The following is a 25,686-nucleotide window of genomic DNA, read 5'->3' as shown; positions in this document are numbered from 1 at the left end:
ACTCTTCTAAACAATTCAATTAATTTCAATGCAATTTTTAAATGAATTCCTATAAATAATTTCATTAAAAATTAAAATTAAAATTTTTGTTTTCAAAAATTTTCATTAAAATACCTATTCTTCAAAACAATTCAATTATTATTAATGCATTTTAAAATAAATTTCTTGAAAGAATTTTATTATTTTCAACAATTTTCATTAAATTACTCTTCAAAACAATTCAGTTATTTTCAAAAAATTTAATATCAATTAATATCGTATGAGTTTAATTATTTTCCAAAATTTCAATCAAATTCTTCATAAAAATTTAACTATATACTTTCAATAAAATTCTAATAAAATTTCTCGAAAGAATTAAATTAATTTTTGTAATTCAATTTTAATTGAATTCCCCGAAATTATTTAATATTATTACAATTCAATTATTTTTTTTTATTTTTGATAAAAATTTTACGAAGTTAATTATTTTTGAACAAAATTTTGTTTAAAAATTGAAATTTTGTAAAATTGAATTGTAAGTAATTATATTTATTATAAAGAATTTCACTAGATTTAAAAAAAATTGAATTTTCCAAGAATTTAATTTAATAATTGCGGTAAATAATTTAATTTTATAATAAAGAGTCCCAATTGGATCTAAAATATAGTAACTTAATTATAAAAGATAATTATAAAATTATACACTACCGTCCATAATTGAGTGGACACCCCTTTTTTCATTATTGTGTAAAAAGCGTTAAGCGTAAGAAAGAAAAAGAATAAAAATTTTCTCAATTTTTTTTCTAAAAGCTAATATAATTATGAAAAAAGTTACTCTTAATAGAAGAGATTACTTTCAGTTTTCTGTTAGATATTTATAAAAAAATATTGATTTTGCATGCTTTTCTTAATTTTTCATTTTCTCCGAAGCTAATTAACTTTTTTTAATCCCTATTTTTCAAAAATAAACCTTATTTTTCAAAAATATACCTTATTTTTCAATTTTTACAAAAACTACATCTTTTGTTAATTTTTTAAATCATTTTTATCGGAAAGCTGAGATTTTTTCCAGTAAACAATGGATTTTAAATAAAATAAATAAAAAGTGATTAAAAAGTTGTTTTGTTTTATTTTCTTGAAAACCCATTGTTGTCTCTTTTTTAAAATTTACATTAATTATTCGAAAAAACTTTAGCTTTCTAATGAAAATTATTAAAAATTAATGAAAATGGTAATTTTTGCGAAAATTGAAAAATAATGTTTATTTTTGAAAAAATAATTTTTTTTAGAAAAAGAGTTTTTGAATTGAAAATTAAACAAAAAATAATAAATAATATTAATAATTATATTTTAGGCATATGTTTAAATTTAAAACTGAAAAAATTGAAATTTCGAAAGGTTTTATTTTAAATTCTGAAAAATTTGGTCTTTAAAATATTTTTGTTCTATTTTTTAAAATGCTTAAATTTTTTTCGAATAATTGCAATTTTCTAAAATTCTACACAAAAAAATGAATTTTTCTGAAGTTTTTGACATGAAAATTCGCTACAGTAAATAATTTAATTTTTAAAATATGTTGATAGACACCCTTAAAGTTTTAAATCATAAATGTTTTTGCCTCGATCTTTTTATTACTAATCGAACTCGTATTGAATTTTTTTTTTTAAATACTGATAAGGGAAAAAGTTATAATTTTCTTTCTGGAATTGAAAGAAAATCAAATTCTTCTGGCAACCCTGTATAATATATGAAATATTTAATTAAACTTCCAATTAAATATCTATATAAAATATAAAAATAATTCTTTCACAACTAAATTTCTTCTAATCTATGAAGTATTTTTTTCTGAGTGAAATGCAAATACTCCTAAAAATACAAACACCTAAGTGTATGTTTAATATAAAGTGTAAAAAAAAGATTAAAGCTGTTATAGGCCATCTATTTTTAGGAGTATCTGCCATGAATTTATTTTAACGATAATCAATAAAAACGTAGGCTAATATATTTAATTACTATTTCATAACACTACTTATTAATTGTTTGCTTATATATTAGAATAATTCCCACACTTAACAATAATTCGAAACCATTGAAAAAAAGTATATATTGTCATATGATAATTGCTATCTAATTAATCGAATAGAAATACAATTTTCCTTTCGTACAATTTTTAGAATTTACAATTTATATTAATAATTTTAAAATAATTTAGAAAAATTATTTCAATTTTTGGAAAATTTTAGAAAACTTGTTGAAAATTCTTATTGAAAAAAAATTTCCTTATGGATGAAATTTAGTCACCAAATGTCCAATAACTGGGATGAATTTCATTTTTTCCGTGAGAAAATCCAAAGTAATTCGCACTATGTCAAAATATTTGTACATGTAGTAAAGAATTCCAAAATAGAACGAGTAGACGGCAATTAAATGGATTACGTAAAGCCTGAAAAATTTAAATTATTTACATTATTATTCAAATACTTTATTGCATTCAATGATGATTAATAAATATTTTACTCAAAAAATTGTAACTAACAATAAATTTTTCGAAACCTATTTTTCGAACTATTTATTTTTCATACAAATTGGAGTTTTTTTTTAAATATATTTTTCCAACTATTTTTTTTTCTTACAAGTTAAATTATTTTTTTCGAATAAACTATTTGAAAAATTTAATTATATTATTTGGAAAGTATTCTTTTCGAAAAAAATATTTTTTGAGAAATATATTATTTGGAAATTATATTTTTCGAAGATTATATTATTCGAAAAATATTTGTTTTTAGAATTCTTTTTGAAAAATATATTCTTCGATACAAATATTTTTCGAGAAATATATTATTCGGAAAGTATATTTTTCTAAAAATATATTATTCAAAAAATATTGGTTTCGAAAAATGAACATTTTTCCAAAAATATTTCTTTTCGAGAAATATATTATTCAGAAAGTATTCTTTTCGAAAAATATATTCTTGGTGAAAAATATTTTCGAGAAATATATCATTCGAAAAATATTTATTTTTCTGGTTTATTTAGATTTTATTTCTCTTCATTTTTATTTTATTTCTGTTTTGATTGAGGGAAGATTCTTTTCTTTATCCTTTATTATATTGTAAATGATGGCTTACATTTTTTGATGCAGTCGAGCTCTCGGCAATGATGACAAATTTTCCTTCATGCAATATTGTCTTGCCCCAAGGACAACGTGTTTTATATATTCCATTTCGTCTATTGTCAGAAAATCTATCGGAAATAGCACCTTGTCCTTTGGACTCATATCGCCCCACAGTATGAGAAGATTTGTATTGTGAAAAACCCATTCTCTAGTAGTAAAGTATTGTAATACTTCAAGTCCATCCGAAATTCGCTTTTGTATTCTCACCATGCTACGAAATCCTTTATATTATTATACATATCATTTATGGAGAAATAGATAAAAATATAATATACTTATGTATCTAGATATATTATATTTTTATTAAAATATAATAAAATAAATAAGAGGGAAATAAATAAAAATATTATATTTTTACTATTTATTGATACAATAAACCGACAATTTTTAATAATATTACTTTAATTTTTTCCAGGCCTCGAATAGTGTGGCTTTTGGAGTTTTCTTCGACTATTTTCAAAAAAGGCGCGACTTTTATCGACTCATCTTCAAAAAATTGGATTTTTTCGACTTTTCTTCAAAATATTACAAAAAAATACCACTTTTTTTGGTATAAAATGCAACTTAATTTTGAATTCTTTCTATTCATATTACTAACAATAATTGAATTTTATAGATTTGGGAGCGTTCACAAATGATGTCACGCAATTTTTGAAGATTTTCACCCCCCCCCCCCCCCTCTGCTGTCACGCAATTTTTGCAATTTCATATGAGAAAAATACATTGTGTCACGTTTAGTAAGACCCTACCCCCAAAAGCGTGACATCATTTGTGAACGCTCCCTTTAAAATTAATCAAAATTAAAAACAATTCAAATATTTGAAAAAAATTTCATAAAATTCTTCGCACGAGATTCAATTGTTTTCATAAATGATAGAATTCTCTTAAGGGGATTTGAACCTTGATGACGTCACAGTTTGTGCAAAGCATTAGTTTTAAATCTGTGACGTCATCATGGTTCAAATGCCCTTAAGAAATTGAATTATTTCTTAAAATTTTAATTAAATTCTTTACAAAAATTTAATTATTTTCACAGATAATAAAATTCTTTGTAAAAATTCAATTATTTTCATAAAAAAAAATTATTTTTCCCAAAAAAATTAAATTAAATTCATAAATACTAAAATTTGTCGAAAAAATTCAATTATTTGCACAAGAAATTTCGCAGGATTTTTGAATTCCAATTTAAATTCGGTGTAATTCAATAATTTTCAGTACTTTTAATAAAATTATTTTCAAAAATTCAATTATTTTCATAGATAATAAAATCCTTTGCAGAAATTCAATTATTTCGATAACTAATATAAATCTTCGGAGATATTCAATAATTTTTAATACTTTTAGTGCAATTCTTCACAAGAATTCAATTATTTTCATAGATAAAAAAATTGTTTGCAGAAATTCAATTATTTTTATAAATAATAGAAATCTTCGGAAAAATTCAATAATTTTTAATACTTTTAGTGAAATTCTTTACAAGAATTAAATTATTTTCATAGATAATAAAATTCTTTGTGGGAATTCAATCATTTTATTAAAAAAAATTTTTCGATAAACAATTCAAATAAATTCATAAATACTAAAATTTTTTCTTAAAAATTCCATTATTTGCACAATAATTTCGCAGGAATTTTAAATTCAGAAAAATTCAATTATTTTCAAATCTTTGAATGAAATTCTTTACAAAAATTCACTTATATTCATAAAGAATAGAATTCTCAGCAGAATTTCAATAATTTTTGAAAAATTAAAACAGCATTTTCTTTTTTAAAATATTCTATTTTAAAGGATTTGAAGTTTGAAATTTTTTCAAAATCTAAATTCCTAGGGAAAAATAATAATAATGTTTAAATATTTATTGAAAAAATAAAACTGTTGATGTTTCAAATAATTTTACAATTAAAGATATACTTAAAAACAAATGTATTTCAAGCATTTTTTTATATCTAATTATTTTTAGAATGAATTAAAATATTTTTTGTCTCTGAATTTTATCAAAAGTAGATACTGGGAAAATGTTAAATTTACAGAATTTATAAAAAATTTGAGATATTTGAAACAATTCAATTCTTGAAGAACAAGACATAAAATTATTATTTAAAAACAATTCCCCAAAATGTTTTAAAATGAAATTTTTGAATATTTAAATTATCTCTAGTTTTAATTAAAAATTCTATTTCAAATTCTCTGGAAATTAGTTGAAGTTTTGAATATTTTTCTTTACGTAATTGAATATTCTCAAAGAACTTTCTCAAAAATTATTGAAAATAATTGATTTAGAGAAGAATTTTAATTCAAAATGCGAAGAAATAATTAAATTGATATCTTGAAAATAATTTTAAACAAATCACAGTAACTTATAAAAAAAATTTATTAAAACAAATTTAAAAAATTCAGTTTTTAAATATTTTTCATAATTTATTTTTGAGTTAGACTTCTTTTTCCTTTTTTTTATGAATTTTTCCAATAATAGAGTCGCAATAATTCAGAAAAATCCGGGAAGTTGAAGAGTTTTATCCAAAGTAGTAGAAAGATATTAAATTTCTAGAAAATGCTACAAAAATTCAGATTTTTCGAGTCCTTTGAAAATAATCGAAAAAACTTTAATTGTCCTTGAATTTTCATCTTGAAAAACTTTTTTAAAAAAGCACGACGAATTACAATTTGTTATTTTGTATTCAAATAATTAAATTCTCAAATTAATTTCTGAAAATTATTTCAAAACAATTAATTTCGAGAAAAATTTTAATTAAAAATTGTAGAAAATAATTAAATTTTGGAGCAAATTTTTGGAAATAATTAAAATTCAAAGGATTTCAAATTAAAAATTCCATTGAAATTTCAATTGACAATATTTAATAATATATAAACGTACTTATTTTTAAAAAAAACCGTTAAACTTTAAATAAATTTAGTTGAAAATTTTAGAAAATACTTGAATTTTAGAAGAATTGCAGATGTAATTTTTAGAAATAGGTAATAAAACTTTTATTATGGAAATAAATTTTATGATTTATAAAATTTTATTACAATTTTTAAAAGTAATCGAGTTTTTTGAAGAGAAATGTTAAATTTTTAAAAAAATTTATTTGAAAGTAATTGAGTTTTAGAAAAACAAAAACTTAAAATTAAAGTTATTTTTGGGACAAGGAAAAAAATGAAAAATTTTCAAGAAAATGAGTGGAAAACTCAGGGAAGTGGAAAATCAAATTTTTTTCATGACTCTGAATAGAATAAACGACTTTTTCGATTTTATTTTTTGTACTTTAAAATTTAAATTGACTAAAACGAGTTTTTTTTTACTCTTGAAGTCGATCCGAGACCTTTTTTTGTAATATTTTTTGGAATAATATATTCGTTTTTTAAAAAAGGAGACGGTTTGATATAAAAGCAAATAGACCATTTTTTGGAAATTATTTGAAGACTAAATTTAAAGAAAAATACATTTTTGTATATGAATTTGAATTTTACTTACAATCTTTTTTGTCTAAACAGAAACATGAGGAAATCGATGAAATACGCTGGAATAAGATGAAAGAAGAATATGAAAAGATTATGGACAAATTTACTGCCACGAATGTCACCATCTGGATACCAAATTGCACCCTCGAAGGGATATTCATGGACGACTTTTTTGCCCTTCTGCAAAATTTCACCCCAGGTAATTGGCAAAACTCCACTTTGTGTTATATTATAAACAGGTATGTTTTTTGCTCTGTAAAATAGAAATTAATCGTAAATACTATTAATCATATTGTCAACACCCTTTTTTCTTCTATTTAACGTTGATATAAGAATTTATTATGCTCACGTTCGCTTTTTGTATGTGCGTGACATAATTTTATTTCATACTTTCTCGACTCTCTTTTCTTTTTCTTTTTTTAATTTTTTCTTACGAAAAACTTACTTTTCCACGGTGACTGCTGTCTTGAAAGAAATTCCAATTAAGGCGTTAATAGCTAAGTCGACGGGAATTACTTCCGCATGATAATTGGCATTACAGTGCATTGATCGAATAACTCCTTTCCCGCCACCGACGAGTAATCCAACAGGTCCATTTAAATTGTCAACCCATCCTGGCATAGGTTCTGACCAAGCCGGTGTCACTGAACAATTTTTTTTCTTTTATCAAACTTTACTTGCAAGACGATTTTTATTTTATTTTTTATTTTTTTTATCAATCCATTAAAATTAACCAAATGTCGTTGACGGACTGCTATTAGAATAATTTTTTAAATAATATAGAAATAATTTTCAATATCCACACAATAATATTTTTATACTCAATATTCATTTTTGAAAATTATTTACAAAAATTTCTTGAAATTAATTTAGAATTTTAATTTTTTGATCAAGTTATTTACAATACAATTTCAATTTACTAAACTCCTCGAAAAAATTTAATTATTTTCCAAAAATTTTATTTATTTATTTATTTATTTAAGTAATAAACGGGCTTACAAAAAATAAATGCCCTTTCGTACAGATGTACTAGTAATTATTGAAATATAAGAACAACAATAGTGCTAGGCTGCAGCATCATAATCATATGTGAGAATAAATTTACGTAACGATGCCTTAAATATTAATATTAAGTTATTAAAAATATCTAATTCATCACTACATTCGTTAGCCTCCTTACATATTCTGGTAAAAATAGAATTATCTCCGTAGTCAGTCCTATGGTAATGGAGTTTAAATAAATTTTGCCTACGTGGTGATTTAATAGGAATTGCAAAATTAATTTTTTCTAAGATAGTGGGGCAATCAACAATTCCATGAACAATTTTATACAGAAACAGTAAATCTGAATATAAAAATCTTGATGTCACAGTTGGTATCTGGAACCGATGTCTCAAATCATTATAATCATGCGAATAAAAATCATAACGTATATTAAGCTGTCGTGCAATAAATCGCAGATATCTGTTCAATACACGTTCAAATCGTAAAATCTGATACTCCCGATAAGGTGACCAAATTTCCGATAGGAAATGCATAATTGGCATTATTAAAGAAGAATACAGGACCTTAAGTGTATTCAAGTTTCTAAAATTTGAAGAATTTCTAGTTATGAAACCAAGAGTTCGAACCGCATTACTAATTGCTTCATCAAAATGATAATTAAAATTAAGTTGACAATCTAGGATCAATCCCAAGTCACGAACCCTGTCCACTCTCACAAGCATTGAATCACCAAACTTATACTGATGATTAATTACTGTTTGACGTCTTGAAAATGATATTACACTACACTTTTTAAGATTTAGAAATAATTGATTTTCAATTGACCACTGAAGTAGACTGTTAAGATCAGCCTGAATATTTTCAAAGTCATCTAAACTATTTATTTTACTATTTTAATAAAATTTTTCGAAAAAATTCAATTGTATTCATATAAATATAAATAATAAAAATTTTTCGAAATTAATCAATTGTTTTCATATAAAGTATAAAAAATAAAATTCTTCGCAGGAATTCGATTAAATTCAAAAATACTAAAATTTTTCGTAAAACTTCAATTATTGCCATATAAATAACAGAATACTTTGAAGAAATTCAAAAATTTTAACGAACTTTACAAGAATTAAATTATTTTTATACCTAGATAATAAAGTTTTTGGCTGGAATTCAATTATTTTGATAAATAATAAAATTCTTTGAAGAAATTCAATTATTTATAAAAATTTTAATGAAATTCTTCACAATAATTCAATTATTTTCGAACATAATACAATTTTTGGCAGGAATTCAATTATTTTCATAAATAGTAAAATTTTTTGTAAAAATTCGATTAAATTCAAAAATTCTAAATTTTTTCGTAAAAATTATATTATTTGTACAATAAATTTGCACGAAATTTTAATTCAAATTTAAATTTTGAGGAATTTAATAGTTTTAATGAAATTTTAATGAAATTCTTCAGAAGAATTGAATTATTTTCTTAAATAATAAAATTCTTTGCAAGAATTCGATTAAATTCATAAATACTAAAATTTTTCTTAAAAATGCAATAATTTTTAAAACTTTAAAATAAAATTCTTTACAAATAATTCAATTATTTTCATAGATAATAAAATTTTTAGTAGGAATTCAATTATTTTCGTAAATAATAGAATTCTTTGAAGAAATTCAATTATTTATAAAAATTTTAATGAAATTCTTCACAATAATTCAATTATTTTCAAAGATAATAAAATTCTTGTCACGAATTAAATTATTTTCGTAAATAATAACATTTTTCGTAAAAATTCGATTAAATTCATAAATACTAAATTTTTTCGCAAAAATTATATTATTTGCACAACAAATTCGCACGAAATTTTAATTCAATTTTGAATTTTGAGGAATTCAATAGTTTTCAATACTTTTAATGAAATTCTTTACAAAAATTCAATTATTTTCATAGATAATAAAATCCTTTGCAGAAATTCAATTAGTTTGATAAATAATAAAATTCTTCAGAGAAATTCAATTATTTATAAAAATGTTAATAAAATTCTTCAAAAGAATTAAATTATTTTCAAAGGTAATAAAATTCTTCGCTGGAATTCAATTATTTTCATAAATAATAAAATTTTTCGCAAGAATTCGATTAAGTTCATAAATATACTAAAAATTTTGTTAAAAATTCAATTATAGACATAATAAATTCGCAGGAAAGATTTAATTAAAACTTAAATTCTTAGAAATTCAATTGTTTTCAATAATTTTAATGAAATTCTTCAAAAGAATTCATTTACTTTCATAAATAATAGAATTCTTCACAGAAATTCAATAATTTTAAAATCTTTTAATGAATTTCTTCACAAGAATTTCAATTAGGTATTTTAAAAATAAAAAAATTTTTTCCAGAAATTCGGTTATTTTTAAAAATTGTATTGAAATTCTTGACAAGAATGCAATTATTTTCATAAATAATGAAATTCTTCTCAAAAATTCAATTATTTCCATAAATAATAAAATTCTTCGCAAGAATTTAATTATTTTTATAAATTACTACATCTTTCATAAAAATTCAATTATGCCCAATATATTTGCTAGAAATTTTAATTTAAGTTTAAATTCGGAGGAATTCAATAATCTTTAAAACTTTTTAATGAAATTTCTGCTCAAGAATCCAATTATTTTTATAGATAATAAAATTTTTAGCAGTAATGCATTTAAATTTATAAATAATAAATTTTTCTTATGAAATTCATAAATATTGTCTTATAAATTTCAAATTACTTTGCAAGACTTGAATTATTTGCTCAATTATTGTTTCTCAGAGAATTTGAAATTCAATTTTTAATTTGCAGTAATTCAAAAAATTGTTAATAATTAAAAATTTTAATGGAATTCTTTTCAAGAATTCAATTATTTTTGCAAATAATAAAACTTTTAACAGGAATTGAATTACTTATAGATAATAAATATTAAAATGCTTCGCAGAATTTCAATTATTTTCATAATTATCAGAATTATCAATTTAAAAAATTTATATAAATTTATAAATATTATTTCTGTACAATTTTATTAAATTTTTATAGCTGTCAAAATATAACCTCTTTTCAGTGCAACTCAAAAATTCAAATTTCAAGTTAAATAGTTAAAAATAGTTGTTGAAAATAATCGTCAAAAGTGAGTTGTACAAATATTGAGAACAGTATACTGATTGAAAATCATTTTTACAATTTATAATTGATTTTTCTAAAAGGTGTCCGTAACGACTTTGGGTTAAATATAATGGATTAAACTTTTGTTTTGTTTTTTTTTAAATTTAAGGACATTTAAAAATAAATTACGAAAGAAAAAGTAAATATTTCCTTTAGAATATTTTATATATTTAAATTTTACTTTTTCATATATTGATAAACAGAATTTTTTAAAAAACAAAAAATTGTTTCTATTAAAAAGTAAAACGATATTTGTTAATGGACACGAGTGTCCATTATAAAAATACAAATACTGAATAAATGATTGAATAAATTCAAAAGGTAAATAAAAGTTAAAAAATTTTTCAGAGAAATAAAAAGTAGTATGTAAATTAAGAGAGAAAAAAAATTTCATTTTCATTACTAGAGAGGAGAAAAAAGTTAATTACCAATTGATGGTCTGGCAATTGCGATCGGCAAATTTGGATGTTCGTCGGCAACAAGTTTTTCTGCTAAACGCTTCGAATACGTGTATGTATTCGGATGAGGTTCCAGCAACCTTGAAATTAATTGAAATTAACTTGTAATTTTGAAAGATCTGAAAATTAGCAACATTTTTTTCTAATTCTAAGTGGAGAATTTTTTTTTAAACTCTAGAAACTTTGTATTGCAATACATTTATAGTTACAGTGTCATGTCAGTTTGAAACTAAGTAGGAAAAGCGTGTCATAGCAAGACAGCAGTGAAAAATACGTTCCACTTTAAGACACGTTAGGTTACCAAACGATTTTTTTTCGCTCTTTTTTTCCTTTGATAAATTATGTAACTTTTTGTGAGAAAAATTAATTTTCGGGTCTCTTGACTTTTCAGTTCTAATTTCTTTGAGTGGAATGTTTGGATACATTTTCAACTACATTAAAATCTAAAATCTTCGACAAAGTTGCCAAAATTATTTTGGATAATTCTTTTTTAAAGAATTTAAAATTAATTTTCTTTAAAAAAAAATGTAAAATTTCTCGAAAATTCCCACTGAGTGGAGAATCACCCATATAATATTTTGAAATAATTGCAAAATTTGGCATTCACTGCTTTTGAGTAATTCAATTATTTTCGAAAAAAACTTAAACTATTATTTGAATAACGGAAAAAAGTCCTGTTTCTAATTTTAGGCGCTCAAACACTTCCCATAGTGAAATGAGATATTAAATATTTATAGAATCACACAAGGCCTTTAACATAAAATAAACCTCAAGAATGTATGGAGTCAAAGATTTCGCATATCTTTATTTGACAACGAACATAAAATGACAATTTATTTGCATTCTATATTTATTGACAACTAAAGGTACGAAACTATGTTAGATTTCTTTTTACAATTTTTGATCTCTTGAAATTTATCTTTCTCAACATGCGATCGTATTGCAAGAATTTAACGATTTTTTTCCTTTTGTTGCTTTCAAAATTATTCTGATATATAATAAAGTATTATATTCTGAATAAATTGCATTATCTGAAATTAATTAATTATTTTTAGTTACCTAGATCTACTATTATTAATTAATTGATAATAATAATAGTAATTGTTTCGTGAAAAATTCTGGGAAAATTCAAATAATAATAGTAATAATATTATTATTCAATTTAAGTATAATATTAATTAATACGGTTTTATTAATTAATATTTTAATTTACTTAAATTAATACTAAAATCTACTAAAACCTACTATTTACTACTTTTTTTTACTATTTATTACTATTTCGATTCATTTTTTTGATTTGTGACACTTTTTTCTTTTTATTCAGAATTTTCACAACTTTAAATCCGCTAAAAGTTGAAATAAAATAGTTAATCTCAAAAATTTTAATAAAATTCTTCTTTAAAAAAAGTGAAAAATTTTGTTGAAATTTGTTTATAAGAATTAAATTACATTTTCATTAAAATGATTAAAAACTAGAAAAACTACAAGCGCGCGTAAAATTTTCTTTGCCATTGTTACTTTAAAAGATTTGCTTTTTGAAATTCAATGAAAATTCTTCATTTTCTAGAAAACATAATTTTTCTAACAGTTTTTCTTTAAATTTAATTATTTGAACAACTCGTATACAAAATCGGCAAGATTTTTCTAACAGCAACTTGAGTGTAAGATATTTTTAATTAAATAATTGATCTTTCGATTACCACTAGAAAACTCCTAGTAATAAGTTTATTATAAATTTTTTTTAAATTCAATTATTTTCCAAATTTGGCAATTAGAATTCTTCAAAAATACGATTATACTTGAAAATAATTTTTTAAAGTAAATAAATAAAATTTATTAAAATATTAAATTTATTTCAATGAAATTTGATAAAATTTGCAATTGTTTCAATTTTTTTTAAATTATTTTTGGAAATACAAATATTTTTAAAAAATTTTAATTACACTTTTTTCAAGAAACAATTTTTCGGAATATCTGAATTAAATTATTAAAAACTTCAATACTTTTTGTTAAACAAAAAATTAAAAACTTATTTTTATTTAATTTTCGACAAGAATTAAAATTTCATCCTAATTTCAATGAAAAACCTCATGAAATTTAATTATTTCTAAAAATTGTAACTTTAATTCTTCCAACATTCAATTATTTTTTTTAGAATTTTTGAATTAAATTATTCAAAACTTAAAGAATTTTAAAAAAAATAATGTAATTAATAATTTTTTAAAATAAAAATTTAAATATTTTTATACTTTTGCTTCCCTTAAATTTTCAAAGAAATTAATTTAAAAACCTTTAAAAATATAATTAATTCCTAAAATTTATGCTAGAACGCTTTAAATATTCAATTATTTTCTGAAATTTTAATTGAAATTTATTTTAAATAATTTATTTTAAATAAATAATTTTATTTTAAATAAATTCCTATCAGAATTTTTCAAAAACCTAATTTTTTCAGAATTTACAAATTAAATCTTTCAAATTTCAATCATTTTTGAGAAATAAATATTTAAATAGGTACTTATTGCTTTTTAATTGCTTAAAATTTCGAAATACTTTCAATGTAAAACCATTGGAAAAATTTTTTATGAAAATTTAAACTGCAAGTCAAGAAAACACTAACTTTACGTGAGGATAAATTATGTCCATTATTATAATATACCTAATATAATTTTAATTCTTGTTGAAAAATAAATAAGGATAAGTAGGTTAAATATTTATTTAACAAAAATTATTCAATTATGAATAATGTAATTTAGAAATTCTACAAAAATTAGTCTTTTGAAAAATTGTAATTAAAATTTTTTAAATATAGTTAAATTCTCGTCAAAATATTTAATTGAAATAAATTTTATATTTTAAGAATTTTATTTTTTCCCTTTTGAAAATTGTTTTGAAAAATAATTCTATTTTTGAAGAACTCTAACTAAAAATAATTGAATTTCATAAAAAATTTAGAATTAAAGTTATTACCAGTATATGAAATAAAAAGTGAATAAATTATTTTTGGAACTTAGGAAAAATACAAAATCCAATTTTTGTGAATTTTGTAAATCGATTAAAAGGATTTTTTTAGTCGCCAAATTTAATTTTTCGATTGCTACTTTTTTTAATACTTTTTTCATTCTTAAAGCTCCTTTTTGTTACTTTTTGAAAATTATTTATTGAGTGCGAAGCCTGATAATATTAATAAATATGGATTTATTAATTACTGATAATCAATTAATTATTATTAACGGTTTATTTTTAAATAATTAATTAATTATTATTAATTGTTTATTTTTATTAATTAATTAATACTATTAACTAATTATTATTTATAATCTAATTTTATAATTAATTACTAATACTAATCCTAATTATTATTTAATATTAATTAATTTTAGTAACTATTTAATTATTTAAAATGAAAATGAATTAATTGATTTCAGATAATCGATTTAAAAAAAGTAAAGCGAGGGAGATATTTGAATATTGTGGGATAATATAATGGGTTATGTACTTGGGTGTGATGAGATCAATAGCACTTTCATCCAGCCATTGAATGAGGCGCATCACGTCCTGTGGATCATCCGGTGAATCGTAGACTCGTTCTCCAAGCTCATCCTGATCCACGTGACAAAATGCCGTGCTCAAATGAACAAAAGCCACGAGATTCCTGATCCCTTTGCTCAACTCGAGAATCCTTTTGGTTCCTACCTTGAAAACGAAACGGAATCTCCTTCAGATTTCTATATTAGAGAATCAAATTATATCTGAATTCGATTTTCAATTACTCTAATTTTTTTTCATTTCATTTTTTTTATTTTTTATTTCTCTTATTAGTTTTGTTTGTTTTGTTTTTTATTTCTGGTAATTATTACTTTTTTTTGTTATTTCTGTTCATTAGTTGTTTTAATTTTATTTCTGCATTAATTACTGGTTATTTTGTTTTTTATTTCTGTTTATTATTAGTTTTGTGTGTTTTGTTTTTTATTTTTGTTTATTATTAGTTTTGTGTGTTTTGTTGTTAATTCTGGTTATTATTAGTTTTGCGTGTTTAGTTTTTTATTTCTGTTTATTATTAGTTTTGTGTGTTTTGTTTTTACTACTGTTTATTATTAGTTTTGTTATTTATCTTTCATTATTTTTGTTTCTATTTATCTAATTTTTTACAATTTTTGTTTTATTCTTTCTTTTTATTTTAATTTTTTAATTTTTATTGTTTTGTGTTTTTTCTTTTTGTTTTGTTTTCGCTTTTCGTTTTTTTGTCTTTTCGTTTTGTATTTTTCCTCTTCGTCATGTTTTCTTTCTTTTCTTGTCTTTTTTTCTTTTTGTTTTGTTTTTTTTTCGTTTCTGTCTGTTTCGTTTTTTTTCTTTTTGTCTGTTTGGTTTTTCTTCTTCTGTCAAGCGGTAAATTTAGTTTTCCATTTACTGAGACAAGAAAAAAAATAGTTCACCGTATTCATTTCGATGGCGTCCTTCAATTTTGCCTCCAATCTGAGTGTAGCCGCAAAATGAAATATAATTTGAACTTCTTCTCGAACAGTTTCAATTTGCTCGTCATTTAAACCAAAATTTTCCTGCATCACATCGCCTTGTAGTGGTATTACTTTCTTGATGACATTTGGTTTTTGCTTTCGAATTCTATTAAACATCTGACGAAAGAAAGAATATATTCTTTTGATGAATTTGTAATTTTAAAAAAAGTTTTCTTATTTCTTCAATATCTAACTTACAGGTAATTTGAACATTTCATTTATTCGCAATTCAGCACTTCTGCCTCTCTTTGGTCTCAATAATAAATAAATTTTATTAAGATCACTACAACTATAAAGTAACTTTTCAACCAGTACTTTTCCCATGAGCCCCGTACCACCGGTAATGAAAATTGTTTTTCCCTTATAAAAGTTTTGTATATCACTCAGTTCGTCCATTTTATCTGCAACATAAATATATTATAATATAATTTTATTGTGGGATTCAAGAAATGCGAAAAAAAATTAACTTTTTCTTTCTTTTTTGCAGGCAAATTATTTCAAATGATTGCTAAATGGTTGTTACGAAAGAAAGGAAGATTTTTATGCTGAACGGATGATCACTTTTTAATTAGCAGACCTCGGATTGACCTTAAGCAGCAAAAAAAGTTGCTTTTGACGATTAAAGACATAAAAAATCAAAAAAGTCGTTTATTTCAATCAGTGTTGTCACAAAAATTTCATTTTTTATTTCTCAAACTTCATTTTATTTCTCACTGATTTCTAAATTTAGTTATTCAATTATAACTTCAGTAATTTTGTTAAATGAATATTTAAATAGGGGAATGTAGTCAAGGTTGGTCTACTGTCTAGGTAGGCCATCGCGATTTTTTGGACAAGTTCACTAGCGCCACCTACGCGCATGCTTGTCGAAGCTTGTCTTAGTGTAACCTAACTTTTTGTTCAATTACATTTTCGGAGAATCGAAAATTGTTTTTTCTGTGACGTTGGTACAAAAAAAGCTCAAAAAAAGTTTTGTGCATAATGTGAAAAACCATTAATAAAAGATAAAAAACAAATTGAATCGTCAAGGCAAGTATGCAGAAAATTTGTGGGACTCATGGTTGAAAGAAAAACAAAGTGAAAAATCGAATCCCGAAACGTATTTCTTTATGGTTACAACAATTCGGTAATGTTACTTACTGTCAAGGTCGGCCACTATGTGTTTAAAATGCGCAAAGATGAGGATGAGCTACTTCATTTGCAGAAACTGCAATTCTGTATAACTCATAATATAATTGATCATCTTATTAATATTTTTATTTAATTTTATTAATGTTTCAGTGAAAAATTTTTTTTTATTTATATTTATTTTTTTATATTGTTTATTGTTATTATTTTGTTATTTCATTAAGTTACAAACTGTAAACAATAAAGAATCAATTTTCCGTAACTTCAAACATGTTATTTTATTTTTTAACGATTAATGCCCTTTGAATTTTAAACATGGCCGACCTTGACTGTAATGGCCAACCTAGACTACAAATTTTTTTTTTTTTTAAATCTTTATAACTTTTTCATTTTAAAACCAATCAATTTACTTTGTACAGAAAAGATGTTCCTATTAAACAGGACTTTCCAACCATATACTTCAATTGTCCAAATTCATTTTTAAAAAAAAGTTATAAACAAAAGTCAAAAAGGTGGCCGACCTAGACTATGTTCCCCTACTTATTTACTTTTTCACTGGAATTACGAATTTTTAAATTTCAATTTTAAACCTTCGTAAATTTAATTATTTTCAAAATTCAATTATTTTTTCGAATTTTTAACTAAACTTCTTCTCTAAATCAATTAGTCCTATAAATAAATTTAAAAACAAGTCAATAATTTTGACAATGTTTTTTCAAGAGTTTAAGTAATTAAATGAAAAGATTTACTTAAAATTCGTCTAAAATTAAATTGTTTTCAACTTAATATTACAAAATTTTTAATTTTCGAAAGTTTTTTAAATTAAATAATATTTATTCAAAAATGTAACTAATTAAGAAAAATTGAATTGAATTCTTCAAAACACTAAATTCTGTACAATTTCTAATTAAAACTAAAAAAAAAACAAATTTGCAAAAGTTTCAATTTTCGAAACATTTTGAAATTGAATTATTTGTAATAATTTTTACTGTGTTTATATTTCAATTATTTTTGAGAATTTTTAACTAAAATTCTTCTCTAAATCAATTATTTATTTTTAATAATTTCATAAATAATAATATTCTTAGCAGGAATTCAATTATTTTCTTAAATAATAAAATTATTTGCAGAGGTATAATTATTTTTTAAGTATTTTAATAAAATTTATGAAAGGAATTCAAGTATTTTAATACAAAAATTCAATTTTTTATTAATTGAAATTAAGTATTTTTAAAAAAAAATTATAATTACAAAAATTCCAGAAATTAGTTTTTTTTTAAATTTTTTGAAAGTAATTAAATTTTTTAAGAGAATTTTAGAACAATTTAAAAAACTAATCAATTTTTTGAAGACTTTTAAAAATATTAAAAGCATTGAAAATATTTTTGAAATATTGAAATTATTATTTAACTGAACTGGAACTTATTTAGAGAATAATTGTTTCTTAATAATTGAAAAAAAAATAAAATTTTAACGTTGGTGAAATTTATAATGTTTATAATCAACCATTTAGACAGGAATTCAATTATTTTGATAAATAATAGAATTCTTCGGAGAAATTCAATTATTTTGATAAATAATAGAATTCTTCGGAGAAATTCAATAATTTTCAATACTTTTAATAAAATTCTTCACACGGATTCAATTACATTAATAAAAAATAAAATTCTTCGCAGAAATTCAATTATTTTCGAAAAATTGAAATAGCAATTCTTATAAAATATTTCATTTCAAAAGATTTAAAATTTGAAATTTTTTTCAAAATCTATAATTTCCTATTGAGAATATAATCAATCATTTAGAAGAAAATTTTTTTCTATTTACATTTTTAATATTTTTATAAATTTTTCCTTAAAAAATGTTATTCATACTTTATTGATTAATTATTTCAATGAAACATATTTGTTAACAATTTTTTTTTCAATTGTTGATGGCATAAATGTTGTGAAATTTACTGAAATAAATTTTGAAAGAGTTACTTTTGCAATGTTTATAAATATTATAGATAGTTGAATTTCAGGTTTTAAAATTAGATATTTTTAAAAATTTTCATTTCTGTGGAAAAATAGTAAATTAATAATGAATTAATGATTAATTATTTATTTAAAAAAAATAAATTATATTAATGTTTCGAATAATTTTACTAATTGTGAGGATATTCAGAAATAAATGTATTAGAAACATTTTTTAGTGTATCTATAATCATTTTTAGAGTCATTTCCAAATTAAATTGTAAGTTTTGTTTCCAAACATAAATTATTTTTTTATATTATTTATTTTGTTTAGGTATATAAAATTAAATTACAATTATTTTATTACAGTATTTGAAAGAAAAGTGGGAATGGTCGCATTTTTTAAAAATAAATCCGCATTTTTTTAAAAAATAATAGAGTCGAAAAATTTCGCCGTCGTTGGGAAATAATTCGAATAAATTCGCCTTTCTTCAAAAATAATCGGAAAAAGTCGAAAAAAAGTCGCATACGATTCGTCGCCTAAATATTAGTGAAGCAAAATTGAAGTTTCGATCGTTTCTCTTAACTATATAGACGTATATATTTTAAAATTGTGTAAATTTTCCATCGAAGAACGAGTTTATTTCGAAGTGACCGCTTCTGATGTGCAGAGGTAGTGCAGTTATTTACTATATGTGTATTTCTCCTGGGACAAGGTGTTGTATAAGAATGGTCAAACTATATATATAACTTCATTCCATCCAGTGTAGAAATCGGTGAAAGGCTGATTACAGTAAATGGAAGTTTGCACTTGTTGCACTATTTTTCATTACTACAAAAGGGACGCTTTAATTTCTATAATTCGATAACAATAATTAGTATATATTTTATCTCGCCATCTAAATGAAGTAATTCGTCTGTAATTTTTTTTCTCCCTCATATACTATATAATTTACACAATTACTCAATTCTGTCAGTTGAGTTCTGAATTCATAATTTATTGCCAAAAGAAAAACGATTTATTTATTTCTTTATTTTTTTATTTTTTTATTTTTGGAAAAAGAAAATATTTTTTTTGTTCAAACTGTTTTTGTTCTCAATTTTTTCCTTTCGTAGAGAACTCGACGAAAAAACAATTTATTTATTTATTTTCTTTTATGTTATTAATTTTTTACTTTAGAGAAAAAATATTTTTTTGCTCAAACTGTTTTTTTTTCTTTTGAAATTTTTTCCTTCATAGAGAACAATTGGAAATTTTTTTTCTATTCTCCTTTTCAATTACTAAAGTATAATAATTATAGTAATAAGAAATTACTGTCTGGAAATTTATATCTCAAAACTCAATGATTTCTATTGTCTGGATAAATTTTTCTATTGTGCTATTAATAGAAAATTAATAATTTAAGTATAAGTGATGGAAAAAAAGTGGACAGTAGTAATAGTAATAAAGACTTTAATATTCTCTACTTTCATTCAGAGCTATAATCTGTGAGTAACATGCATTTGAATATTGTGTGTGAGACATTTATCGCATCTGTGTGAAAGTTGAGAACGGTCATGGTCAAACGACTTTATTTTTATGCAAACTATATAGTAGAACAATCAAGATTTTAAGAAATTGTCCGTTTTTCATAATTTCTAAAAAGAAGAAGAAAAAAATTGACAATTAGAGTAAATCTTTTTTTGTTTGTTTTACAAATCTATATTAATAATCGAGTTGTATTTACGTAATCTGTTCGCAGTTTGAAGTTAGTTGTTTGCTTTTTTCTTTCCAAACTTTTTAAATAATTTTCCTTTTTAAATTTAAAAAATTTTTAAATTACCTACTGTACTGAAAATTATTGAATTCTTGCAAAATATTTATCAAAAAATTTGAAAATAATTGAATTAATTTCAACAATTTTATCAACAATTTTTTCAATAATTGAATTCTTTCGAGAAAATATAATTAAAATTGTATTGAAAATAATTTCATTCATGGCAAGATTTTTATTAAAATTCTTTAAAATAATTGAATTGTTTTGAAGAGTTTATTTCAATTTTCTTGAAAGCAATGGAACTCCATATTTTTTAAAATAATTTTTACTGAAAATTTTGAAAGTAATTGAGTTTTATTAAGATTTTCTTTTAAGTTTTTAAAATAATAATAATTATTATAAATAATAATTTATTATTAATTGAAACTAATAATTTTCCTATTAAATTATAACAAAATTATTCATAGAAAATTAAATTCTTATATACAATTTTATTAGAGTTTTTGTAAATAATTACATTTTTTTTTAAGAATTTCATTAAATTTCGTAAAAATAATGTAATTTTTTAAAATAATTTTAATTGTAAATTTTGAAAATAATTGAAATTTACAAAGAATTTTATTAAAGACTTTTGAGAACAATTGAATTGTTTACAAAAATTTTATTACAATTCTTAAAAATAATTGAACCTGTTAGAGAAATTTTATTAAAATTATCTTGAAAATAATTGAATTTTTTCCTAGTTATTAAAATTGTATTGAAAATAATTGTATTTTTCAGAAGAATTTTATTATTTACAAAAATAATTGAATTCTTGCAGAGGATTTTACAATTTATAAAAATAATTGAATTGTTTTGAAGAATCTTATAAGAATTGATGAAAATAATTGAATTTTTATTAAAACTTTTTAAAATAATTGAATTTAAATTTATATTTTTAAAAATAATTGTATTCTTTCGAGAAATTTTATTAAAATTGTATTGAAAGTAATTGAATTCTTCCGAAACATTTTATTATTTATGAAAATAATTGAATTCCTTTAAAGAATTTTATTATTTATGAAAATATTTTAATCTTGAGAAGAATTTTATTATTTATGAAAATTTTGGAATTCTTGCTGAGTATTTTACAATTTATAAAAATAATTGAATTGTTTCGAAGAATTTTATCTGCATTTTTGAAAATAATTGAATTTTTTGAAGAAATTTGATTAAAAGTTTTGAAAATAATGATTTTTTTAAAAGAATTTCATCAAAATTGTCGAAAATAATTGAATTTATATTAAAATAAATAAATTATATTTATTATGAGAGTAATGAAATTCTTGAAAAAAATGTTATTAAAATTTTTGAATAATAATAAACAAAAATATTGAATTTGGGTTCCAGGTATAAAGAAAAAGTACGGATAATCGAGGTGCAAAATTTTTTCAATTTTTTAATATTTTTCACAAATTCTTTTGAAACAAATTCAATTGCAATTTTTAGAAATAATCAATTACTTATTTTCGTATATATTATATGTAAATAATTCAATTCTCATACAAATTTTTGATAAGAATTGATTTGAAAAAGAATTTCAGTTTTAATTTTAGAAAATATTTCAAGAATTGCAATTCTAATTTTACTTAAATTTTAAAAGCAAGTTTTACATTGAAAGTATTTTGAAATTATAATTCCTTGGTGACAATTGAACAACAATAAGTATTTAAATATTTATTAAACAAAAATTAGTCAAATTTGACAAATTTTATTAGGAAATTCTGAAAAAATAGTTTTTAAAAAATCGTAATTAAAATTTTTGAAAAATATTTGAATTTTCGAAAATAATTTTTAAAAATTGAAAAAACAAGAAATTTTCTTAAATTTTATTGAAATAAATTTTATATTTCAAACAATTATATTTTCTCGATTTAAAAAATTATTTTTTACGTATTTTTGTATTTTTTGAAAAATTGTAACTAAAAATTTGGAAAATAATTAAAATTTTACAAAAGTTTTTGTATTTAAATACCTAATAAGTTTTTAAATATTTGTTAAACAAAAATTATGGAATTTTTAAATGATTTAATGTAGATATTTAAAAGAATTATGTTTTTGAAAAATTGTAATTAAAATTTTTTTTTGATGATAATTGAAGTCCGTAAAATAATTTTCAAAAATTGAAATAATTGGAAATTTTATTAAATTCAATTGGCATGAACTTCATTTTTTTACTTTTAAAACTTATTTTCAAAAATCGTATTTTTGACGAATTGTAATTGAAAATTTGGAAAATAATTGAATTTAACAAGAATTTAGAATTGAACTTATTACCAGGATGAGGAAAGAAGTTAATATTCTCTTTGGAAATCAGGGAAATACACAATTAAATTTTTTTTCAGTCAGTTACTTTTTGCTTCTTATTTTTTTATTAATTAACGAATTTTTGAACTTTTTTGAAGAACGGTAGTAAAAATCCTAAAGTATTACTGAGTGAAATGTTCTTTTTTCGACAAAAAAATAGTAAAAATACATAAATATTTCGGAGTAAAATATTCTTTTTTCGAAAAAATAGTAATAATTCAAAAATATTACTAAGTTAAATTTTCTTTTTCCTTTTTTTGAAAAACAATATCAAAAAGACTAAAATATGACTAGTGAAATTTTCTTTTCCTTTTTTTTTATTTAATATTATGGAAGTACGGAAGTGTTTTTTTTTTTCTTAAAAGAAATTGAACGTAATTAACTTGATACGATTTAATTTCATAAGGCAGATTTATGTTAATAAGAAACTCTCTTGTAATATTATCGAGAATGTGAAATGACAAGTCTAACTCGTAAAACTAAACGTATTAGATGTGCGAAAAGGATTTGATATAGGTTCAACGCGAGTAAATCAAACTTACACAACATAGTGACTAGTAAAAAAAAAAAAAGAAAATGAAAAAGAAAAAGACGAAAAACAGTAGTTCCTTTACGGACTTTCAATCAATTACCGCACTTTGTAAACTTTTTTCTTCTAAAACATTAACTTCAACATATTTCTCTTATAGAAAATCGCGCACTCAGGTCATTAAATTTTTGTTGCCTCACACATGTTATTTATATGTTTTTTCTGATGATATAAAACTATATATCTGTGTATATATTTAATATACAATGAAACTTTTATTTATTATTAATAATTCACTGATTCAGTAATTAGCTAATTAATTATTATTATTTATTATTTTCAACAGTAATTTTGAATATAAATAAAAGAATTTAAAAAAGAATTTTTTCTATAATAAAATTATTCAAAATAATAAATTTAATTATGTTAAAGAATTTTAATATAATTCTACTGAGAAATTCAATCATTTATTTTATTTTTAATACAATTTCAATTAAAATTTCTAAAAAAAATTGTTACAAAATTAAATAAAATTTTTCGCAAGACATCAATAATTTTCATAAATAATAAAATTTTCAGAGGAAATTCAATTACTTTTGTAAATAATAACATTTTTAGTGAGAATTCAATTATTTTTTATTTATTAATACAATTTTAATAACATTTCTTGAAAAAATTCAATTATTTCTAAAAAAAAAAAATAAATAAAAACCTTCTTTTCGTAAGAATTCGATTATTTTCAAAAATTGTAATAAAAATTTGTAGCTAAAGTTCAGTTATTTTTAATAAAATTTTTCACAGGAATTCAATTATTTTCAATACGATTAAATTATTTTTGAAAATTTGATAAAATTCTTTGCAAGAATTTAACTATTTTTATAAATAATAAAATCTTCAACAAGATTTCAATTAATTTTATAAAATTTTTAGGAAGAGTTCAATTATTTTTATAAATAATAAAATCTTCAACTGGATTTTAATTATTTTAATTATACAATTTTTATAAAATTTCAGGAATTAATTACATTTTAAAACATTCTGTTACAATTCAATTCTTTATAAGAATTGACTTATTTTTAAACCAATCTTAATAAAATTCCTTTGAGAGAATTAAATTATTTAAAAATTTTTTAAACAATTCTAAGTAAAAATTCAATTACTTAAAAAAAATGTTTTAAAAAGTATTCGCAAGAATTCAATTATTTTCATAAATAATAAAATACTTTACAGTAAATCAATTATTTTTAATATGATTCAATTATTTTCGAAAATTCAATAAAATTCTTTGAATAGATTTTTTGCCTTTTAATCAATAAATTTCACTAATTACTAATAGTTAATTTAACTAATAAATTACTATTTATTAGTATCATTTATTTGTTCAATAGCAAAAAGTCAGTCACTAATTCAAATTTAGTAAACATTTTTATATTAGAGAAAATGAATTACTATTATTTATTATTTTGAAAAATTTAAATAAAATACTTCTGGATAATTTAATTATTTCCAAAAAATTTAGTTAAAATTCTTTTAAAATTTTCCATTAACTTAGAAGATATAGATATTTATTTTGATATTCTTTTGCAATGTTTTGTTTATGTTTGTAATTTTTTTTCTTTTGATGTCCACTGTTTTGATTTCCTGTTTTTGGGATGTAATGTGAATGACAATAGAGCGTGAAACTATAAGGATAAAAATTACATGCCTGTCATTTCCGAAGACACGGTTAAATTAATATCCTTGCGTTTCTTAATGACCGTCCAAGTCAAGGATCCAAGTTTTAGAAAACGGTTATGCACACTCACTGAACTGTGAGCACTAACTTACTGAGCTCTAAAAGTAGTCCGTGCGGAGTTAGTAAAACACGAGTACAGTAGTACCTCCCCCCTTTTACTTTCAATCTTGTTTTTTAATTCTTTATTTTGATTTTGATTTCACCTTCTCTTTTCATAACATGAATGATCGACTCTCAATCAATTTAATCAACTTTAAATAGTCTATATATAAATAAACAAAATTTTCCATCACAAAGTATCATTATTTATATACTCGTTTCGTTTAAATGAGAAAAAAATTTGCATATTCTTCTCAAATACGGTTTATTCTTCACTTTTTTGTATACTAGACATTTCATGACTTGCGTAATCCAATTATAATAAAAAAAAGATTTAATGAATCTTTATTACA

General features: G+C 21.3%; 2 protein-coding genes across 4 annotated transcripts in view; one reads left to right on the top strand and one right to left on the bottom strand.

Annotated features, from left to right (window-relative positions):
• Positions 1-1,452: 1,452 nt before the first annotated feature.
• Positions 1,453-25,343, bottom strand: LOC122511633 (putative fatty acyl-CoA reductase CG5065). Its single transcript, XM_043627010.1, has 9 exons — positions 25,205-25,343; positions 15,986-16,188; positions 15,707-15,904; positions 14,770-14,966; positions 11,241-11,350; positions 7,062-7,260; positions 6,630-6,869; positions 3,108-3,365; positions 1,453-2,422 (listed from the first exon to the last, which is right to left on the bottom strand). The coding sequence occupies exons 1-9, from the start codon at positions 25,209-25,211 to the stop codon at positions 2,260-2,262; spliced, it is 1,575 nt and encodes a 524-aa protein (XP_043482945.1). The 5' UTR covers positions 25,212-25,343; the 3' UTR covers positions 1,453-2,259.
• Positions 6,683-25,686, top strand: part of LOC122511657 — a 39,197-nt gene continuing 20,193 nt past the window's right edge. For all 3 annotated transcript variants that reach the window (XM_043627065.1, XM_043627072.1, XM_043627057.1), the window contains exon 1: positions 6,683-6,815. The gene's annotated coding sequence lies outside the window, so the exon portion shown is untranslated. The remainder of the gene's footprint in view (positions 6,816-25,686) is intronic.

This window comes from Leptopilina heterotoma, unplaced genomic scaffold, assembly GCF_015476425.1.
Source record: "Leptopilina heterotoma isolate Lh14 unplaced genomic scaffold, ASM1547642v1 Lhet_121, whole genome shotgun sequence".
NCBI classification, from domain to species: domain Eukaryota; kingdom Metazoa; phylum Arthropoda; class Insecta; order Hymenoptera; family Figitidae; genus Leptopilina; species Leptopilina heterotoma.
The sequence above is the reverse complement of the archived record's forward strand: the minus strand, read 5'-3'. Positions and strand labels throughout refer to the sequence as shown.